This window comes from Opisthorchis viverrini (genome assembly GCF_000715545.1).
Source record: "Opisthorchis viverrini unplaced genomic scaffold opera_v5_267, whole genome shotgun sequence".
NCBI lineage: Eukaryota > Metazoa > Platyhelminthes > Trematoda > Opisthorchiida > Opisthorchiidae > Opisthorchis > Opisthorchis viverrini.
The window spans coordinates 277,984-294,514 of record NW_008751924.1 but is presented as its reverse complement, the minus strand read 5'-3'; the positions used below and the strand labels follow the sequence as shown (position 1 = coordinate 294,514).

Here is a 16,531-nt window from a genome sequence, read left to right as displayed (position 1 = left end):
ATATATATATATATAACTAAACGAACTCTATGGTTGTACGGCAGTGAATCATCAGTGTCAACACTGGTGTTGCTGTCATTGATGATGTTGATGATGAATACGCGCTGATAAGTAAAACTAATGTTTGTTCAGCGTCTGTGTACCATACCTTGTGGTAGATGTTCAAACCCATGGAACCTCAAGGTTCATTGCGTATCGTCATTTCCCATCCTTATTTTTTCGCACAACGTTTGTACATGAGAGCACCCTGGAGTACCCGTAGTGAGGTAGCACTTGATCGAGTTCCAGTGTCACATTCTTGGCGTCCTTAAGGCAGACTGTATTTGTTTGTATTGTAACGAATAATGCCAACGCGTTTATTGTCTATGATGATAATATCGAAGACGAGGACCTTTGATCAATCTCGGCAAACAATTAAAAATCACCGTTCGGCTGTGCCTTCCTTAGTTCAACACACAGAGATCAGGAGATCTGAGACACAAGGGTTCTCCAGCCCTAGACAAGGGCCCTTGAGAATTGGATTAGCTGGCGATCCGGCTCATGTTCATAGTTCCGTGGCAGTAGTTGGAATTCTTTTTTAGATGCCTGCAACGCAGCCCCAATAATTCCCACTTCATGAGCTGGTCACTCAAATACGGACACCAAGTTATTCAGTCACCCTCTGTCTAGCAAGCTGATTTTCTATCTGTACCGTTTTCTACGTACCGGCGCAACTGACTTAAGCCATTTCAACGCTTCTGTTCTTCCAAGCTTCCACAACCACGTTAATTTTCCAACATTTCGCACCTTGGTATTGTTGTTAATGACTCATTTATCAATGGCCAACAAGCTGCTTTTGCTAGCACGCTTGACGCCTTATCGACAGATATGTTCCTTTACGAAACCCGAATACAAGATCTGAGCACTACAATTCAGCTTACGGCATGTTAGCTATCTAGATGCCATCAACTGCGAACTTTGAGCTGCTGCTGCATCTGGTTGTGACGGTGCTGATATCGCTTTTATCTCACGAGCTGATGCTTTATTGCTTGATTGAATACTTGTAAACGGTAACCTCCGTGTCGTTGATCCGGCCGCACCGGCCGAAATGCTAACTGTTCCTTGTTTATAGTTTCAGCTTATACATCACTTCTAGCACTCATTCCGCACACCTCTTATCCAACACGAAGGGTGCAGATATAGTCCTGATCGCAGAGTGCCTCAGTTTATCTCAGGCACGTCGCTGACCTGTCTAGCTTAGATCCAAGGCGTCATGATGATAATGGAGAATGCTTTTTACAGCTCTGTGCTGACCGTCATTTGCTTCTCAGCAGTACTGTATTTATGCGCCGTGGACACCCTTGTGCTACCCGGAGTCCACTTACTGTCAAACGGCCGTGAATTAAAATCAATCACATAGGCGATGCTCGATCACGGAAATACATATCCTGATTCAGATCATGCCCTCATCCAGTGTAGATTTCCACTCAATTTCCTGGGTGAATCTAAAGAGCGAAGTTCCCTTCTAGGGACTGAAAAGCATTCTGAGTCACAAATTAAGCAAACATACCAAACTTTATTGTGTGGTGCTCTGGAAGTGGTCTCTCGTAATTTGTAAAATGTAACAACCGCCACATGCGAATTTGGAACATGGCATGTGGTTTCACCGAACGCGACCTAGTGGATCCCAGGTAATCTCTGTCGCTTCTTCATGCGAGTTGTTATTTCCCTTGGATTCCGCAACTCGAACGGAATAAGGCATGGTGCAGCCAACAAGCTCAAGTTCTTCATGCAGTTGTTATTTCCCTTGGATTCCGCAACTCGAACGGAATAAGGCATGGTGCAGCCAACAAGCTCAAGAAATACGGAATGCTAGTACGGCGGGAAATATACGGAGGTTGTTCCAGCTAATCCGAAAAACAGGCCCCCCGGACAGCGGTTGCTGGGTGCTAATCAAACACCGCTTTTAAGATTTAATATATAATAAAGCCATAGGGCAGTGTATTTTCCGTAACAGTTGGTCATCAGCTTCCGTATCTGTGTACTTCATCCGACCTGCTCAATTCAATCCGTGACCTGCAAGTTTAGATCCTCCCTCATTGAAGCACCAACACACCTTTCGCCCTAAAAGCGCCATCGAAATGCCGGCCCAGATAACCTTCCACTGGTGCGGTTACTGCTCTAGCTGGATTTTTGGAACAGAAACGCCTTTCGGATAACTGGGGCCAATAGATTATCTGTTACACATTGATACGCGAATCGAATGTTTCTAACATCGGGATATGAGCTTAATATCCGTCGCAACCGCGTTATTGGTTTCAGTAATACGGCAAAACCATATCACGATACGTGATACGCAAATCCAGAAGCACTAAGCAAGGTTTCAACCAGTTAAATATTACAACGATAATATTTCCACATTATCTCAGATTCTTGAGCAGGACCATATGCACCTCCGGTCAACATCCTTAGTTTTCCTGAACTTCAAAGGCTCATGTAACTCCATAAATAAGTCTGTCATTCCACATGTACTGGGCCAAATAGCGACGCCTTCAAAGTTAATTGAAGTTCCTGGCTTCAGATTTACCTCCAGAGGAAAAGTGGAAGAATAGCACTATGCAGACATTTTCTGGTCATTTTGACGACCGTCAGTCAACACGTTCTTGGGTATGGTCCCCAGTTTCCATATGCTCTCTGTATATACTAGACACAAAATGTCGCTCAGGGATTCCGAGTTCCTTGTGCGCTGCCGATACCCTGGAGAGAACTCGAGTTTGTTGACCAGTTTACTTATCTAGACAGCTGCATGAGCCGCGATTGTACAGTGACTGAATATGTCATTGCACGCACTATCTGGGACCGAGCAACATTTGCGAACTTGTGTCATTCGTCGTGTCAGAAAGTGATTTCACTGAGGCTAACGCTGAAGGGTTTTGTTTAGGCAGCAACCGCAACAGTAGTCTCACTGTGAGATTGCGAAATTTGGATCCTTCGACTCGACGACCGTAGATGGATTAAAGCGCTTGATCATAGGTGCGATTGCAGAATAGGCGTTAGCTACCTGCAGCGTCTTTGCACTAAAACCTTGAGTGGTCATCATCATTGGCAGGATGATATCACCGTTCAACACCCATGCATCACTACTACACCATAATTTATTTGAGAGGATTATTCTAAAGAATAGGATGAAAATAGTTGGGGAAGGGGCTTAATGTCAACCTGCAATAGTCACTCCTATGTGTATATATCTCCAGACACATCCAAACACTGCGGATTGCAGTTGATAGCATCAACGCCAGGGACATCGATAAGCAGTCATATCCTGCAGCTTCTCCAACCAGGCACAGTAGGGATTACGCGAACTTCATCCTGGAAGGTGAGTCGTAATCTGTGTTATGCCTTCCCATCATTTTGCTTGCGCCACTGAATCAAGTACGGAAAACAGTTCTTTTTCGGTAAACGTTGACTCAGTATGCACAATACACGGCCTAACCACCGCAGGTTTCGGTGCTGGATACGTTCTTCTGCTGGAGTCCTGGTTGCACAAGCTAGCACTCGACTTGCCGATTTGTCAGTACCAGCCTACACGAGCTTTGGTTCTGAGACAGCGATTGTCGAATACCTATAAATGTCTCAGTTCCGCTACTCGAACTGGCCACGTCTTAGCTATGCAACAAAAGAACTTCTAATATAGCCTCATACACACGTCCCGCTTTGATGCCATTGGTGTCTCAAATTAACAAACACGACCCGAACCTTACCGGCTCGTACATGAACCTCATCTGCAGCAAGCAACTTCCAAAATACACAAAGCGGCACACAAATCCGAGTACTTTTTGAATTATAGGTGACGTGTTCAGTGACTATATCCAGCAACGTGACTTTACACTGTGGCCGCAAATCGCTTGCGAAAGAACGGGATGAATTAGGTCAGTTTATCCAGAAAGACCTGTGTCTTCGGAGACGAAAACCATGTCTAAATACTCCAGATCTACAAAGCTTCCGTCGGCAGCTATCTGAATACCAGCGTCCTCCAGCGCTCATCCCACTATCCCGTCGATCACGAAGTTGACTGATGTGCTGCCGTGTGATTAGACCTCGTTTGTTGTCTCACCTGGAATTAATTTGTTTTTATCTATGCATACGTTCGGATGCATATAGTTGATCCCATGCCAGTGATTTCTCGGGAACATCAAAGGCTTCTAAAGGGGCAGTCTTGGTTGGTTCGTTCAAACTAACAACAGAATGGGAGAAAGGATATTGAGCAAAGTTGTCTGTGGGACTGTCGAATCGATTTTTCTATAAGGTTCTCTAGGGCTTTCCCGTTCCTTTTCGAGCTATTGAAACCGCCACTGGGAAGTGGCTTTCACCAGTTCCCCCTCTTTCGCATAGCTTATGCAGTTCAACAACCCCACCTGGTTTCCTCTGGCTTACTCTAATTTATCAACCAATAGGTTTTATTGTCTTTATTGACGCTGCTCTCAAACGATCTCTCCTGACCCTCAACATACAATCAATATGCATTCAAAAATTCTACTTGTGAGAGTTACTTGAGAAGGAGACTTTTTCAGTTGGACAGCTGTCGGTTGATGTTCTTAGTCTGCTCTACGATTGTTACCGAAAACCGGAGAATACGGAACCACGCTCCGTCGCGGGCTGATAGTTGCACTGCTTTCTAACGAAATTTAATGCCTTGTTGGGTCGTCAGATGAGTCCGAAAATGGACGATAATCGTATACTATTCATGTATTTTCGATAAACTATCCTAAGCGTTTTCCGTTAAAAACTCAACGCGCGAAACGGTTTCCTTCTTATTTGAACTCAACGGATTCTGGTCATCGCAGCCGATGGAGCTACCGCTGTTTTCCGGTTTCGTCGCTTGTTTTTTGGCTAACCCATCGTCAGTTTTGACTTTTCGCTACGCTGATTCACAGTATTTCATGTTCTTTTTCAGACGGACGAACCTGAGGTGATTGCTTTCCTCCTGGGCTCGGAAATCATTCCCTTGTGTTTGGTGATCATGGAGTCTGGCAGCGAACTGAGCAAAACAGTGAGTCTCTCTGAAGTTCACCGTGTTTATGGAGTTTGTCGGGCACGCATCTTCCAACGGAAGTTTCAGCTACCGTGTTTATGGAGTAGGATGATGGAGTTTGTTGGGCACGCATCTTCCAACGGAAGTTTCAGCTATGTATTTGTCTAGCTCAGACCAGCCTTACATCGGTTTGCAACTTACCTTGTCTATCTGAGTTCATTTGTTTTGATCCCAACCTTTGTGTTTCTATTTTTCCAGGTTGCTACTTTCATCATGCATAAGCTGCTTCTTGATGAAGTTGGATTAGCCTATATATGCCAGACGTACGAACGTTTTGCACACGTCGCCACAGTTTTGGACAAAATGGTAACACATCTAGCAAAAGATCAATCATTGCGGCTCCTGAAACACGTCATTCGGTGCTATTCACGATTGTCTGACGACGCCCGGTAAGCATTGCCTCGCTGCGCATGACCTAGTTTTTCGTGATTCCATGTGTACTGGTGGTCATTTCAGACCAGCATTTGGGGTGTTGGTAACTAAAACAAGGTGTCCGCATGCACCTAAAACTTGACTGCCCAGTGGCAACCACTTAGCACAAGCAATATACCCGGCCTCTCCAAGTAGGACCAGTCTCCAGTCCATAGCGGGTACCACAGCCAGATTTTTATCATCACAATCGACTGCACGGATTTCTCCAGGGTTCAGAAGGCTATGGTTCCTTTCTTCGGCGAACGCTTCGACCACCAAATAAGAGTGATAACGAACAGTATACCAGCAACAAACTCTGCCGAACTATCGTAATATCGTGAGTAATGCATTGGTAAATAAGCGGAATGGATTGGAACTCCTTGGAAAGTCTCTGTCGTAGGCCATCAAGAAGTGTACCTATACTCCAAAACAGGAATGAGAAAACTGCCGAACTATCGTAATATCGTGATTAATGCATTGGCAAATAAGCGGAATAGATTGGAACTCCTTGGAAAGTCTCTGTCGAAGGCCATCAAGAACAGTGTACCTATACTCCAAAACAGGAATGAGATGGACGCATTTGGCGATTATGTTAAAGTAGGAAGCCAGTCGTTATAGCATGAATTTACTAACCGGAAGGTCCATAGTTTGAGCCCGAATTACGCCTGTCACGTGTCTAAGCTTGGGCAAATTGGCAGTATCCTAGCCGTCGTGATTCCTTTGGGTGGCATGGCAGTTAGACACCGATAGAGTGCTACAGCTGAATTATTTGATTTTTAGAACGCCATTAGTTGGACTGGACCAGCGAGATTTGCGAACCTCACCTGACGAGTCCACCATACAAAGACATACGTGACCTAGGCATTATGATTAGGATATGACAGGATGTCCTCTAATAGGACCGGCTAGACACTATGTCCTGTAAGGTTTCTAACCATGTGGATCCCAACATGAAAGGCTCGAAGGCACTTGAACACTGGCCACCCTTGTTACGAACTGCGAAGTTGTTGCGCGTCCTCTGATGAGCCTTGTACGAACAAGAGTTCAGAGTATAAAACGTCGTCTTCGGTGGACTCCGTTTGATACATGCATGACGCAAGTCCAAACCATTTAGTGTTTTAGGTGCTGTTTTCGTGCTTCGGATTCATCACGCTCACACAGCTTCATTGGGAAGGCAATGCAGACAGGAAGCGCCTGTCATACTGCAATGGCGCTGGTGGTCACGCATTTGAGCCCGTCTAAGGCTCGCGGATCGGACCCATAAAATAAAACTACTCCCGCAGTTGTCTTCTAAACACGGACCTGCAGCAAGCCGCGGCACCCAAAGAATCACCTGAATTTCACGGCCACTGCCCTCTAGGCAGCGTAGCTACTGGGTTTGTTTGTTTTCTTGTATTGCATGACCTGAAACCGGAAATTTAACAGGTAGTCAAGTGTGACGTTCACTTATGTCAGTCCGCCAAATTCCATCTTATTTCAGAGCACGAGATGCACTGGGAACATGTCTACCTCCCCAACTGGCGGATGGTACGTTCAATAACTTGTTAAAAGATGACATTTCGACCAAACGCTGGCTCAACCAACTTCTTCGGCAAGTCTCCGCGCGTGCCCCAGGAGGAAGTCAGATAAGCACGAACTCAACCAGCATTACAACGGAATCACTATCTGTTAGCCGCGTACCGCGTGCAGGGTTCAACGCCCCGACGACAACAGTATCAACAACTGGTCAGGCTGCATCCTCTGTTGCTTCTGACCCGAATGTTGGTAGCACTAACGGATCAAATAACGTCCCGGTGTCCTATTCAAACGCACTGTCACGGGCTTCAGGGATGGATGGTACCGGGAACATGAGTGGGTCGAACGGTTCCGGCAGTAACACACAGACCTGAATTTAGGGGAAACCGATTTGTCATGTATCACACCATGCTTTGTATCCCGTCTTTTTGTTCCGCATCCAAGTTCCTTTCCCCGATGAACAGGAGACGTCTGTATAGACCACCAACACCCGTTCCTCTGTTTCTTGTTCTTCTACCTGCTCGTTTCTGAGCTTACGAAATAATCTGGAAAAGCGTTTCAGCTGTGCGACCAACTGAACGAAACTGCGATTCCACCTGCAAAAATTCTTTTGTTTTTCTTCTCCGGGTCTCATATCTACCCTTTTTGCGGCAGAGTAACTTGTGCAAAATGCTGGCGGATAATGGTTAGTGGAGTTATTTTATTACTATTGGACTGTGGTACCCTAACGACGTTGACAATCCCGCATCTTTGTTGCTTCTACTGCCTTGTTCAAATCCGTTGCAAGATAAGTGAACAGGGGTTGAACATCCAGTCAGTTTTCCCCTGTCTGGTTTATTCGCCCGACGTGGCTTAACCGGGATTACCACTGATGGTAAATTCCGGTGTGCCAACCAACGGCAGCTTACTTCATCCCAGAGTAACCTCACCCAGTGGCTTGTGTATATATCGATGCATTCGAGAACAACTGGTACAGAAGCTTGGGTGCAAAACCAACAGACGGAACTATCCGGTCCAAATCTGCGACATGTGGCAAATTTTACATTGCTGCGAGTGCGAATAGATCCCTGTCCAGAGACCGAGGCGTTCCAACAGAAGGTAGTTTGACAAATTAGATGTGATTGTTTTGGGGGGTTCTGCTCTGCGACAGACCATGGTGATGGCGGTTGTGCAACCATACATACCAGTGTCAGGCTTAAGTACATGTGCAAGTCTTCAGTGCTTAAAATCTGAGTCCACAGGAAACCCATGCAAAATACTTGACCGACGGCAGCGGTTCTGCTGTGACAGACCATGGTGATGGCGTTTGTGCAACCATACATACCGGTGTCAGGCTTAAGTACATGTGCAAGTCTACAATGCTTAAAATCTGAGTCCACGGGAAACCCATGCAAAATACTTGACCGACGGAGTAGTAAGCTTCTACTGTCGTATTGATGTGAATGAAACCATTCCTATAGTTATGCAAATAAGGTGTAACAAGTAGGGTTGTAATCGGGTTAGCCGGCCGTCAACGTCGCTTTCGATTAGGATTTGGATTCCTCAATCATACATTGCAGCCTGCCTTTTGTCACTTGTTTACACTGCTTATTGGATTGGATAATGAACCATGAAGGCCTAGAGTATGTTCAGACGCAACATGCCCTATTCCGCCTGAATATCTATACTGCGGGCGCCTGATACATGCAGACAGTGTTGCGTAGATAAGCTTCTGCAGTCAAGATGGTTTTCTGATTCATGGCTTCGGGTAATAGTTGCAAACCGTCCAGTCATCCGCACAACATGACGAAGACCAATAAGGGAAATGGAAGTAGACGAAAACATGATTGAACTGTACAAAAGGACAGTCCGCATTAAACTCACACCCTAGAATGAGTAACTGCCGTAATCTGATCAAAAGACCTAGGTAACCTTGAGCAGGTATTGAAACAAACGACTATATCACTGAGGCTGCAGCTTGGACAGCATGTCTTGAAACCGGGTGCGCAGTAGGACTGAAACATCCATATAACGGTCAACACAGTTTTGTAGACATATTTCTTTCTTCCCGTCCATTTTGGCGGCAGGGTACCCGGAGACGCATTTATCCCAGCAAATGGAAGTCAGGTGACTGATTTTGCTTTGAAACCCGGCGCGCTGCTGCAGCATCTGGACAAATGTTTGTAGTTCAGCATCTATTGCATCAGGTTTTGATGTCGAAGGCGAAAAGGCAGAATCGTAGCTGAAATATAGAGATTCGTGGGATGAAACGTTTGAACCATTAGGTGCCTTGGCTAAGTGACTTAAGCGCATACCATTACAAAACAAAAGGACGTGAGAGTATGGTACAACTACAACACACCGATCCAGAACTAGTCAGTTTTAGGAACAAATAAGACACCAATACTGGCGCACAGTAAAGCTTAAACATGACCGTACTTAAAATAGTACCACTTTGGGAATCTATTCGGTTTTGACTCCCTGAATCTAGCGGCGTTTCCGTAAGCTGTCGAAATAAGAGATTATCTAAATTTTCGCGAATTACGTAAGACCCAAAGTATTATTTATGCGTATCATCATGACGATTGAATGAAGGAGGCATTACGTTCCCCACCGATTTCATGTCTACTTCGGAATGCGCCTAGTTACATAAGACCCGCCAGTAGACTCCTATAACTACTTATTGAGGAATATGTACGGTTTATCGTCGTTCAAACCAATACATTAAAAAACATCGAACGACACCAGCTTTTCCGCGTTTGACATACTCAGCTTAACATATTGTTTCAAGTTAACCAAATCTGAAAGCGAAAAGCAAAGCGGTGCACACTTATTATCAGAGGCCGATATTTTCCGCGCGGCGCGAGTTTTGCGGAAAGGAGACTGAAAAAACGGCTGCTGAGTTCCAAGGTGTCCTGGAAGTTGTTGCAAATGTAATTTTCCCGCTGCCTTGAGTTTCGTCCACCAATCACAGCAAAATAAAGCTAATTTCATTATTTACCTGTCAGAGAAAGCTGGCCACAGTTGATCATTGACACTCAACACTGTTGTTGATGTTTTGCTGAAGGTATCCACAACATAAAAGCCTTTTTCCCTCTTGAACAAGTACATTGATTCTGAGGCAAAAAATTCTGTAGTAAAAATTGACATACAAACTCTGGTTAGATTTTGGATACGGCCACACTGAAATACAACTGGCCACAGCAACAAGCTCAGACCATAGTTTTCACATGACAAATACTGCTGGATTATGAGAACATCAGCATTCGGGTAGTATCAGTATCCGGAACTTTATTTGGTTTCTTTAAAAAGAAGGCTTTCCTTTTCTCACATAGTTGACCACACAAGCTGAGACATGTACGAATGCACATACCCGATCCACAAGAGATGTAGACCGTTGTAGATGTAGACGCCTTGTAATCGAAGGCGTCAGTAGTAACTAAGAATGTGTACGTCAGTCTAACCGTTTGAAGGAGCAAGTCCCGGTGAGCTGATCCGTTCTAGTTAATGTGCCTGTACTTCGCGTTGAAAATGGGTTGTACAGCCGAAATTCCTTGATGCTGTTTTTCTGGCCTGTAGATGTCCAATGTTTGTACTACGGTACCCAGTGGTGAATTCCTACAAGGTGGTTTTATCAGTAACGGAAGCTTGGCACTAGCTGTGAACATAACTTCGTCGTGTTCCAGGGTTCATGTGGCAGGGAGGTGGAAGCTTGGCCATAAATGCTCTCCACTCTAAATCGCTCGCCACATCCTCCTCACTACAGCTGAAGAGCGGTGAGACGTTACCGCGCCATTTGAGATGTTTCTTGGCATGGGAATCATTGTGTATCAGCACTCCTGACCAGTGTTCGGTCTCTGCCAATTTAATTTCTTCACCGTTGTGGTCGATTTGTGCAACCTGTGATATCAAACCTACGGTCTATTATTATGTCTCCCGAAAACAGGACAGCCAATCAAAAGTTTCGGAGGGTTATAGCTTTCTAATGATTCTGATATGTCCAAAGGTTATCACCGCCTGTGCATTGATATGAAGTAGGCACCCCATCTCCGTAGACAACGAAACCGTATGTCAGCAACTTCTATTGTGTGCTGAAGGCATCTGTAGTAGTTTGAAGGAACCTCGATTCCCCGGCGAAATTTCGGGTGAATGTCTGCCGTCCCTCCTAATGATCCACAACGGGGGTCATCAATGACCAGTTTGCTGGTAATAGCTTTCATAACTCTCTGCGAAGTGATCATTTAACATCTGGTTCATTTCCACTGTCCGAGCGGGTTGTGCGAAGAACTACGAGGAAGCTAACCGACAGGCGTAAGGGGCACGTGACCAAAACAGTGCAACCTACCATTATTATCATGGACAGCACAGCAGCAGTGCTCAACATGCACGGTTCGCTGCCGCGCAGCCATAGTTTATTTGAAAGGTTTGTTGTGAATAAAAGAATGAACTGGATGGAGAGGATACTTAGTGCTAGCTTGCCAGTCCTTCCGAGGTGCTTCCCCCTCCAGAAACTCATTCGGGTAACCTGGATAGAACGTGACAACAGCAATGTGACTCAAATCGATTACCAGCCATATCTTGCAGCGCCTCCAACCATGCAGTGGGATCCACACGGTCCCCATCCTGGAATGCGGGTTGCATCGACAGCACCCAGACTTTTCGCAATCTCTTTCATTTCTTTCTACCACATCAACGGTTGACCACCTCTCTGAATTGGGCACAGAAAATAGCACTTCCTTCGGCGAACGATGGCTCGGTAGGTACGTTACATGTTCTAATCAGCGCAGTTTCTGCTACCAAGCACATGCTTAGATGGAAATCCCCAATGCACAACCGAACACCAGTTTTCTACTTGCCTCTGATGGATTCGCTTACATTACATAACGAGCTATGGTTTTGAGATAACTGTTGGAGGCCTGAAGGCGTCTCATCCCCGCTGTTTGGGGAGACCACACGTCGCAGCCATGCAACAAGAGCTCAGTACACAAGTTCCTTGAAATTCGGAAATAAACCGCCTTGACACCACAGGTATCCTACGTGACCGGATTCCTGCAGATTCGTGCATCGACCTCATCCAACACACTAGTCGGAACTAATACAATCTCCAAGATACACAAACGCGTGTGCTCCTCCCTGAATTGTAAGCGGTATGTGTAGAAACATGACCTTACAGGTTGCGCGTGCAAACTGCATGCCAAAGGAAGGAATGTTTGGTCGGTTAATCGAAAAACACCTGTGTTCTCTTTGAACACGGAAACGATTTCGTCTGTAGTCGTTTGAACACCAGGACATTTGAGACCCTTCAGCGTTCGTTTAGTTATCCCGTCAATCACGAAATTAAATGGCATCCGGGAGAACGTGTATCCTTGACGGGCACCTCTTTGTGTACGGAAGCTTTTGGAGAGCTGTCTGAATACTCACGCTAGGAATTTTGAGTCTACGAAGAACTTATTATGCTCACAAAATTGCAGGACATTCCTCGCTGGATAAGTCTAGACAGGAGCAGTCGAGATGCCAGAGTATGATTAGAAACACGGACCTTCTGGTCAGTAAGTTCGCACCTCAACTGTTGAGTTCTCTCGAGTTGTCTGTGTCGTTCCACTTGATTCGTTCGACAAGTCTGTCATGACTATCCTTTGTGTTCACATTGTCGTTTCATATTAACTATGCTTCCGCCTTCACTTTCAGCTTGTGTACGTCCACTCTTAGACAAGTAGAGCACTTCTTTCTACCACATCAACGGTTGACCACCTCTCTGAATTGGGCACAGAAAATAGCACTTCCTTCGGCGAACGATGGCTCGGTAGGTACGTTACATGTTCTAATCAGCGCAGTTTCTGCTACCAAGCACATGCTTAGATGGAAATCCCCAATGCACAACCGAACACCAGTTTTCTACTTGCCTCTGATGGATTCGCTTACATTACATAACGAGCTATGGTTCTGAGATAACTGTTGGAGGCCTGAAGGCGTCTCATCCCCGCTGTTTGGGGAGACCACACGTCGCAGCCATGCAACAAGAGCTCAGTACACAAGTTCCTTGAAATTCGGAAATAAACCGCCTTGACACCACAGGTATCCTACGTGACCGGATTCCTGCAGATTCGTGCATCGACCTCATCCAACACACTAGTCGGAACTAATACAATCTCCAAGATACACAAACGCGTGTGCTCCTCCCTGAATTGTAAGCGGTATGTGTAGAAACATGACCTTACAGGTTGCGCGTGCAAACTGCATGCCAAAGGAAGGAATGTTTGGTCGGTTAATCGAAAAACACCTGTGTTCTCTTTGAACACGGAAACGATTTCGTCTGTAGTTGTTTGAACACCAGGACATTTGAGACCCTTCAGCGTTCGTTTAGTTATCCCGTCAATCACGAAATTAAATGGCATCCGGGAGAACGTGTATCCTTGACGGGCACCTCTTTGTGTACGGAAGCTTTTGGAGAGCTGTCTGAATACTCACGCTAGGAATTTTGAGTCTACGAAGAACTTATTATGCTCACAAAATTGCAGGACATTCCTCGCTGGATAAGTCTAGACAGGAGCAGTCGAGATGCCAGAGTATGATTAGAAACACGGACCTTCTGGTCAGTAAGTTCGCACCTCAACTGTTGAGTTCTCTCGAGTTGTCTGTGTCGTTCCACTTGATTCGTTCGACAAGTCTGTCATGACTATCCTTTGTGTTCACATTGTCGTTTCATATTAACTATGCTTCCGCCTTCACTTTCAGCTTGTGTACGTCCACTCTTAGACAAGTAGAGCACTATTTATTCCACGCTACTCAGTCTTGTTCTCGAGTTCAATCAGAATCGATACTTCATCTGCAACAATTTACTTGTCTAAGAATACAATGGAACCGGTGCTGCGACCCAAGTGTTTCGACACAGATCCAAATTCTCCAGATGCAACAACACGAACCTTCGAAACGTTTCTGGGTACTGTCGAATCGCCTAATCTAAAAAACTAGAAACCTTGATAAATTTTGTGGATGCGGATTTCTGCCCCAACTACGAGTCCGTTCGGACACGAAATCCGCCTGACTTCCCTTGACTAGGCTTGGGCAACCTGGCAGCATCGCAGACCTCATGCTTCTTTCTGGTGGCATGGCAGTTAGGCACCGAAAGAGTGCTACAGCTGAACGATCATTTATTATTTATTATTATACTTGAAAGGCTGTACGTTCGTCCTAAGAACATAATTTACGCTTGTCATCTACAAACTCGCACACAAGACACTAGTCAAGATGTTGATCAGTTTGTTCAGGGGCTCAAATCCTTGGCCAAAAATTGTGATTTCAAAGCAGTGTCCGTCACTGACCACCAGAACGAAACTGTACGCGATACTCTGATCGACGGACTTTAATATGCTACCATCAGAGAAAGACATCTAGCTCAAAATGAACTGACTCTCAATGAAGCAAAGGAAATGGCTAGGTCATTAGAATTGGCGCACAAACAAGCCCAGTCATATTCACATAAACAGTCAGTATAATTTCCTGCGACTGCAGCACCTTTACAAACATCTACGGTAACCTTATCTCTCGTCAATCAATTTTTGCCGTCGTTCCAGGTATCCACGATCCAAATGCCCCGCAAGAGAAGCAGTTTGTAAATCGTGTGGCAAAACAGGCGATTTTCAGCGTGTTTGCCGATCCAAATCTGCCAAAAACCACTCAAATTGCACGAGGGATTCTGCTTTATCTTCTCTGTTGACTGCTGCGGCCCTGAACTGCATGTCCTCCACGGTGAACAGCATTAAGGTAAACGGAATATCGCTTCAGGCCTTTATAACTTCAGGAAGTTCGAGTAGTTATGTATCTCCTTTGGTAATTCGTACACATGGTTGGAAGATATACACTAGCGATTCTGTGATTACCATGGCATCTACTTCTCCGACGTATTCAACTAGCGGCTATGGCTACGCATCCATCGATTACAAGGGTAGTGTTTACAAAAAATCAAGCTACTGGGATTACCCAATCTATGTGCTAACGTGCTGCTAGGTCACGACTTTCTTGGCCTACAGTCACACTCGGTGGGAACCAAGGTCCATTCACCCCATGCGGTTTAACTGCTGCTACGGTTGAATCACCTCCTCGTTTTGCTAACCTCTCACCCGATTGCAAACCTATCGCCACGAAATCAAGGTGTTATAACCCTGACGATGAACAGTTCATCCACTTCAAAGTTAACGGACTATTGGATGAAGGTGTAACCGAACCTTCGATTTTTCTCTGGAGGGCTCAAGTACTGGTCACGAAAAATTCAAATAACAAAAGACGCGTGGTAGTGAACTACAGTCAAACCATTAATCGGTTCACATACCCAGACGCGTATCCGTTACCGCGACTAAGCAAAATGACCGAAAAAAATTCCCGTCATGCTGTCTTTAGCACCTAAGACCTATTGAGCTCTTACCATCAAGTTCCACTCAGTGAGAGAGACAAACCGGCTCTTGAAGTGTGTGGAGAACTGTTCCAGTTCCATCGTATTCCTTTTGGTGTTACCAACGGAGTAGCATGCTTCCGACGTACTACTGACCACACAATCGAGTCTGTGAACTTAAGTGGCACCTACGCTTACATCGACGTCACTATTTTTGGGACTATCCAAAATGAGCATGAGCAGAACCCCAAATCTTTCTATGAAGTAATAAACTGTAAGAAAAGCATCATACCAGCCAAACAAATACGCCTTCTCGGCTATGAAGGAACTATCAAACCAGATCCTGGACGAATGAACCCTATTCGTCAAACTCTCTCATTCACATGCCGCTAAATTCAACGAGTTGTTGGTGTTTGCTTATTTTTCGCAAGATCAGTGTTTGTCAGAAACAAGACTCCCCATAAAGGAGCGTGTAAAACAGTCCTGCCAAAATTTAAAAGAGTTAGAAAACGCCATGGTTGTGACAGTCGACTACAACGCACCCTTGGTTGTCGAGACGGACGCCTCAGACACAGCCATTGCTGCATCTCTGACTCAGAACGGCCGACCGGTGATCTCGTTTTCTAGAACACTGACACCGAGCGAAAACAGTCACTCTGTTACTGGAAAACAGGCATTCGCCATTGTTGATTCTATCCGTAAATGCAAGTATTATCTCTTCGGGAAGCAATTCGAGCTTATCATTGACCACCGGTTAGTTTCCTTCATGTATCATGTGGCACAGAAAAGCAAGAAAAAACAAAACCCATAAACGAAAAAAGAAACCTTCCGCTTTTAGCTACGATGTCAGCTACAGACCCGAAAAGACAACCTGGTGGCTTACACCTTATCACGTAACTAATGCGCCAATGTGATCGGCAATGATAAATTGAAGGAAACTCATGATTCTTGGCGAAATACATCCATTTGCAAACTAATTTGCGAGGGACTTGTAGCGACCCAGTCACCCACATACTTGACTGTTCAACTCACAGTCGCTCACTGGATCGCAAGGCTTGTCTTTTTTCTCATACGCACAAACACGTCGTGTTAAGCTGACTCATCGGACATCGATTGTCTGCACCGCCTAGTCAGCGTAGCAACCACTCATGTGCCGACGCGCCCAC

At 45.4% G+C, this 16,531-nt stretch overlaps 2 protein-coding genes across 2 annotated transcripts in view; one reads left to right on the top strand and one right to left on the bottom strand.

The window, feature by feature from the left end:
- Positions 1-7,744, top strand: part of T265_09287 (hypothetical protein) — a gene marked incomplete at both ends in the record, with an annotated part of 13,539 nt that extends 5,795 nt beyond the window's left edge. Inside the window, 3 exons of the mRNA XM_009175315.1 lie at positions 4,934-5,029; positions 5,270-5,460; positions 6,963-7,744. Of these exons, the coding sequence (XP_009173579.1) occupies positions 4,934-5,029; positions 5,270-5,460; positions 6,963-7,371 (696 nt within the window). The remainder of the gene's footprint in view (positions 1-4,933; positions 5,030-5,269; positions 5,461-6,962) is intronic.
- A 1,043-nt stretch (positions 7,745-8,787) lies between these two features.
- Positions 8,788-16,531, bottom strand: part of T265_09286 (hypothetical protein) — a gene marked incomplete at both ends in the record, with an annotated part of 12,694 nt that continues 4,950 nt past the window's right edge. Inside the window, one exon of the mRNA XM_009175314.1 lies at positions 8,788-9,218. Within this exon, the coding sequence (XP_009173578.1) occupies positions 8,939-9,218 (280 nt within the window). The remainder of the gene's footprint in view (positions 9,219-16,531) is intronic.